The following is a 6,238-nucleotide window of genomic DNA, read 5'->3' as shown; positions in this document are numbered from 1 at the left end:
ATATGTTTTTGGCCCTTATAAATATTTTAAATTTTATTTTTAGTTTCTATTAAAAAATGATATATTTTAATTTTTATAAAAAAATTTATGCATGCAGTTTTATTCCTGTTATTTTTAAAAATTTTGAAAATTGTTTAATTATCTTTTAACTTTTAAAATTTTGAAATTTTTTTTCATACATGTTTAGAATACTATAAAATACTTATTTACCAAATTTTAGAATTTTGTAAAATAAGAATAATTAAATATGAATTTTCAAAATTTTAAAAGATAACAATAAAAGTAATGAAAATTTTCGACTTAAAAATTAAATTTTGAGTTTTTTTTCAAGGAACTTTTTATAACATTCTAAATAGGGGTGGCAAAACGGGCCGCCCGCCCCATCCGCCGCCCGCCCCGCCTTATGCCCGCCAAAAAACGAGCGGGGCGGGCATGCCCGCCAAGTAAAATGGGCATCAAAATCATGCCCGCCCCGCCAAGATTGTGGGTTGGCGGGCGGCGGGCTTACCCGCCTATTTTTATTTATATTTTTTTAATAGATTAATATGTTTTTTTTACCTTTTAATTAAACTTTTCACTTATTTTTTAAAACAATTTTTATAAAAGTAATTTTTTAACAAATTTACTCTAAAAAATATTACATATATTTATAAATAAATGTATAAAATAAACCATCAAGAATTACAATTACTAGAATTAACAAAAAAAATAGTAGTTTTGGAGGAGGAGCGGGTTTTGGCGAGCGGCGGGCTTTGGCGGGGCGGGTATGGCGGGCAGCGGGTTTTGGCGGGGCGGACTTTGGCGAGCGGCGAGCCTAGAATCCCAACCCAACCCGCCAAATTTTGGCGGGTGCGCGGGCGGCCCGGCGGGCCCCGGCCCGTTTTGCCACCCCTAGTTCTAAACATGTCTGTAAAATAATCATTCAAAAATACGCATTGGTTTAACAGCAGAGACTAAAACTACGCGCATAATAATTTTGTAGGGATCAAAACATACCACTTTTTTTAAAAGGGACCAAAAGCTAAATTTGATAATTTATAGGGACCAAAAACTTATTTAACCCTTTTTGTTTTTCCGTTCCTCTAAAAAATTTCATTAACGAATCATCCCTCTAAAGTTAGGAATTTTAACTTTTGGTCTCTCTTGCTAAAACCGTCGCTAATTTTATCGTTAAGTTTTAAAAACCGTCGCTAAGTTGTAAGAGGGACCAAAAGTTAAAATTTTTAACTTTAGAAGGACGATTCGTTAATGAAATATTTTAAAGAAACGAAAAATTAAAATACCTAACTTAAAACTTTAAGTATAAACTCAAGTATGTAGTGTGTGTATGGTATGTGGAGTTAGAGGATCATCTTTTTGTTTTGTGTTAGGTTTTCTTAACTATCTAGTATAGAGTTTTTAGGTGAATGAGGCGGTTTGGGCTTCTACCACATTTAATGTTAAAGGTGTTTAAGTTGTTTTAGGAACTAGGTCAAAGAAAGCATGCTTGGTCTTAATCTGACATTTTGTGGTCTAGATCATCTGGAAAATGCTTAATAAAATTATTTTTTGTTAAGAAAACTTGATAGTTAATCATTGGATGTATACGATTACTAACTTGGCATGAAAGCGAATTCATAATCATTCTGTGCGTTTTGGCAATTCTCTAATAGACTGAAAACGAAACTCACTCAAGTGGATAGGCATCTAGGGATGTGCAGAGTGGCCAGTTGTCCTCCTTTTATTGTGTACAGGTGGTCATGTTTACCTCCCTTCAGTTTGCTCTCTCCAAACGTCTAATGTGTCTGTAACTTCCATATATATCATATTGTTGAATTGGTCGGCTTGTTTTTCTTTTTCTTGATATTTTTTATTTTGCTCTTTTTTTTAATCTATTTTTAGTGTGGATTTTGTCGAATTTATTGTTCTTGTGCACTCAAGTGCATTTCTTTTATAACTTTTGTTTCTTCTTTATTTATAAGTATGATTCATGGTTTGGTAATAAAAAATAAAAAATAAACTTTATCTTCAAATTATTTTTAACTTAATCAATTGTATAGAATCAACTCATAATTTTTTTTTTTCATCCCACAATCAAACACACAAGCTAAAAATATTTGGTAGTAACCAAACATAGCCAAACTACAAAATCCATTTTTAAGGGGCCAGTAGGGTCCACTAACCACATGTCACAACCTAATTCATCATCACATGTTGGTCCCCATTGTGTTATTCTCATTCCTTTTTCTCATTATTTGGACCCTTCACATTCCCTCACTCTTCATTTCAACTCCAAATTCTCTAGCCATCTTTCTAAGGAAAATTAAACCATGAAGGTAATTCAAACCATGCAAACACAACACTACCATTTCATTTCTCATGCATATTCAATTTACTTGTTTCCTTTATAGTCTTTTCAATATATAAATAGTAACCATTCTTCAATGTATAATTCATGTGATCATAGTTTTTTTTTTGTTACAGATCTTCAATTGGGTGCACAAGAGGTTTCATCATAACAACACTCCCAACGGTTTGAATTCTATAAATTAATTATACTTTATTCAATTTTCTACTTCACTTTATTATTATTTTCTTTTATTTTCTATTTTTGTAACACATTAAAGTGTTATGAATGATTATTATTTTGTCGGAGTGTCAACCTAGTTGGAATGTCAGTGATTTCTATTTAGGGGCTTATAAACAAATCAATAGTATTTTTTTTTCAACGAATATTTGTTGATTTTTGGCAGATGGATTTGGATCTAACATGAAAAAGAATGAATCTACAATGAACAACAAAAATGATAATCAAGCTTTGTTGAAACAAGTTGCTTTGACCGATATGCTTGGTGGTTGGAATGATGGAATTCTAACCATTGGAACACTTGGCTATGATCCAATGAAATCAATCAACAATCACAAAGATTACTATTCTTTGGAAGCTGAAAAACAACATGATTTAGTCGACGACGATGACGATCAAAGTTTCTATAATGCTGAAGAAGAGGAACTCAATCCATTGATCAACAATACACTTGATGAGAACAAAAACTCTGAGGATGTTGTTTGTGAAAACCATGATGATGTCAATGCTACAAAAGAGAAAGAAATAGTGATGATTGAGAACTTTAAGGAAGTTGTTGATGTTCCTCCACCTATGATTTTTCATGAAATCATTGAGGCAAATGATGTGGAAGCTGCTGATCAAAAGAAAAGGATCACTTTAGCTGATCTATTCCTAGCTGATTCTGATCTTAAGATGAAAGTTGATTACCCTAAAGCAAAAGTCTTGAATGAGTCAAGTGAAAAACCAAACCTTAAGTCAAAAAATGGATTTTCTTTTGCTAAGAAAATCATTCCTCTTGTTAAGGACAATGCACATCCAATCAAAGACATCAAGAAAGTAAGATTTATTATACCTCATATACTTGCTAATTAAAGACTATATATCCATTTAAGGTTTAAAAAAACTTAACTACTAGTATGGTTCAAGTTACAATTCAGTCAGAAAATCAAACTGAATCTAAACAAACTATTAATAATAGGTCACTCAAACTAAATCGTACCGAACCAAATCATTTCAATTTATTTATAACTGAACCGAATCAAAACTATTGATTTAGTATACTAGTTTGGAATTCCGAATCGTGAAAAGACAATTTTCTTAAATCGATCCATTTTTTAAAGAATAAAACATTTATATTTTTTTGAATTTTTTTTAACAAAAAAAGTTTAACTTTATTTTTATCAATTTTTAATTTTAGTTCAATTCAGTTGCAATTTCTATTTGTTTTATTTGTCATTTGGTTCAATTTTAGAAATGTTTGTATAATATGTTTCAGTTCACTAAACAAACTTTAACTTTAATTTAATTTGGTTCGGTTCGATTCAGCAGTTTTTTGGAACAATCTTAAACTAAAATATCAAGTCGAAATTTGTTATCTTTGACTGCTATGTAGCACTGACAATTTAGCCAAAATGTATGTAGTGTCAAAAACCATACATGTGGTTATGTTCATTTACTTCTTTTTATTCAAGATTATCAATGTGTGAGTGTCAGTGTCATATTTAGTGTCGGTTTTAGTGTGAATCTTTTTTAGACATGAACTGTTGGGATGCTTAATGTGAACAAAGACACTATAATTGATTATTTGTTTGAAACTAATTGGTTAGGCTTAACTGGTTTGTAATATTGTAGCTGATGAAGAAGATGCTAAAGAGGAAAATTCATCCAGATCTAGATGTCAAGAATCACAAAGCAGAAGGAATCATTAATGATAACCACATGAATGAAGGAAATGGCTCAAGCTATTTTATCCCAATTTAAGGTATGCTATATATATATTCAAGTTCACCTTTCATGAAATATCTATTTTCATATTTTCTTTTGCTTGTGATGTAAGGTTTGTGACAAACAACTAAGTATATGACTAAAGTAAATTCATGTGTCATTTTTATTTTGATTTTCTTCTTTGTTTTCTCATTTCAATACATGACAAACACATATGTAAATTATCCTTAGAGCACTTTTTTTCTTTCACATTTGTCTTTTTCATTTATATTTATGCTCATTTACGATTTGAACTTATCTTCCTTATATTTAAGGTGATGTTACTAACACTTTCATTGATTAGTTTTTGTTAAGAATAGGCCATAATCATTTTGTTTTTGAAACGACTGTGTTTATTGATTAGTCACAAATAAATGATTAAGTGTCTAATCTAACCCCATATCAAGCTAATATAATTCATACTATCTTAAGATGCAATACCTTTTAAAATTAAACAACTCTATCGAAGTATATCATGGCTACCATATTATTGAGTAAAAAAAATATTTATTTACAACTCATGGGACATACTAGGAGTGACAAACGAGCATGTCCGTCCCGCTTAAGTTTATCTTGTAGAAATCTATAAAAAAAACGAATAAAGTTTGCAAATATAGTTGAGGATGTGAGACTAAAATCTTGGTCTGCTCGTGAAAAAATAAGACCGAGGTGGAAGGGAATGCAGACTCTGCATTTTTACAGGCTTAAAGTTTTAAATATTCTTGTTAATGTTTGCACCTGTAAATGCATGAAAAACGAAACAAAAATATTAAAAGATGCAGATCTAAAATCTTGTCCTGTCAAAAAAACAGGCAAAAGGGTCCGCCTGTAGGCCATACCATAGAATAACCCTACAAAATCCAAGCAAATATGTTCACATTACACGTTCAAATCAATCTATAAAAGTGATATTGATGGAGAGTTGTTTTAGCATCTTATATTGTATGTATCTTCTTGTGTTGTTAATGAATTGGCTAAAAAAAAAAAAGTGAAAATATCTCTCCAAAGTTTTTGTATTAATAATGGAATTAAATTTTTTTTTTAGTTTCTGCAAAATATCCATTATTTGAGTTTATTTGGATATATAAATAAATCTTTGGCTTGTTGCAGGTACTACTAGCTAGTGTTGAATCATGGGAATGTCAGTGTTGATCTGAATATGTAGATTTATCTATGATACGTATGAGATTAAATACTTAGGTTTTCTTTGTGTCTCTTATGACCAAAGGATTGAACCATGTGATTTTGTAATTTGTGTGATCTTGTTGTTTCTGCATGCCTTTAGTTTGACGTAATTAAGAACATGTCTCTGGTATTTGTGACTATATATGCTTGAGGTTTAATTTGGCACCACCATTAATTATGCATTATATTTTTGGATAACTCTTTCGTCTTTTATTTATTTATTGGAAAACCTTTGTATAATTTGAATATACACTTAAGTGTTAGATATAAGAAATCATGTCATGACATATAAAGTGTTAGATATAAAATGATGTTAAATATACATAAAAAGAGTTAAGGTGCTTTTTCCCAACCGTTTAAGATAAGATAATCCACTTCTTGACAATGATGTCACTTTTCTTTGATACATATAGGACATACAACAATGTAGGTTGGCCAGACATTAAATTAGCTACATCTGAAAGAATTTAAAACCGAACTCTATTGTTGATATACAAATTTTAATGTGGAAAATGTTACGGGGAAATTTATTGATAATGATATGAAATTAGAACATCAACATTTATTTGTTGTAGATATTATTTGGGAATAAGAATTGCCGTTTTTGTCACCTTGATTCGGAATTTTGAAAATATGAGTGACCGGACCTTTTTATGGATCTCACACTCTCGTTCACAACTCTCAACAGGGCAAAATGTCTTCCTTTGTATCTCACACTCCTCGTTCATAACTCTCAACAGG

The 6,238-nt window shown here is 30.7% G+C and overlaps 1 protein-coding gene across 1 annotated transcript; it reads left to right on the top strand.

Moving 5' to 3' along the window:
- Positions 1–2,234: 2,234 nt before the first annotated feature.
- LOC131618261 (protein TILLER ANGLE CONTROL 1) lies at positions 2,235–5,699 on the top strand. The gene is made up of 5 exons (XM_058889525.1): positions 2,235–2,315; positions 2,464–2,512; positions 2,733–3,385; positions 4,181–4,310; positions 5,423–5,699. Exons 1-4 carry the CDS (start codon positions 2,310–2,312, stop codon positions 4,307–4,309), a joined length of 837 nt encoding a protein of 278 aa, XP_058745508.1. The 5' UTR covers positions 2,235–2,309; the 3' UTR covers position 4,310; positions 5,423–5,699.
- The last annotated feature ends 539 nt before the right edge of the window (positions 5,700–6,238 follow it).

The sequence above is a fragment of the Vicia villosa genome, linkage group LG7, assembly GCF_029867415.1.
Source record: "Vicia villosa cultivar HV-30 ecotype Madison, WI linkage group LG7, Vvil1.0, whole genome shotgun sequence".
NCBI lineage: Eukaryota > Viridiplantae > Streptophyta > Magnoliopsida > Fabales > Fabaceae > Vicia > Vicia villosa.
This window is presented reverse-complemented; position numbering and strand designations above follow the sequence as displayed.

Bases quoted from the DNA above. Each gene is read 5' to 3' on its own strand.
- LOC131618261 (XM_058889525.1), top strand. The intron at 2,513-2,732 runs GTTTGAATTCTA...GATTTTTGGCAG, and splicing joins TCATAACAACACTCCCAACG to ATGGATTTGGATCTAACATG. The intron at 3,386-4,180 runs GTAAGATTTATT...GTAATATTGTAG, and splicing joins CAATCAAAGACATCAAGAAA to CTGATGAAGAAGATGCTAAA.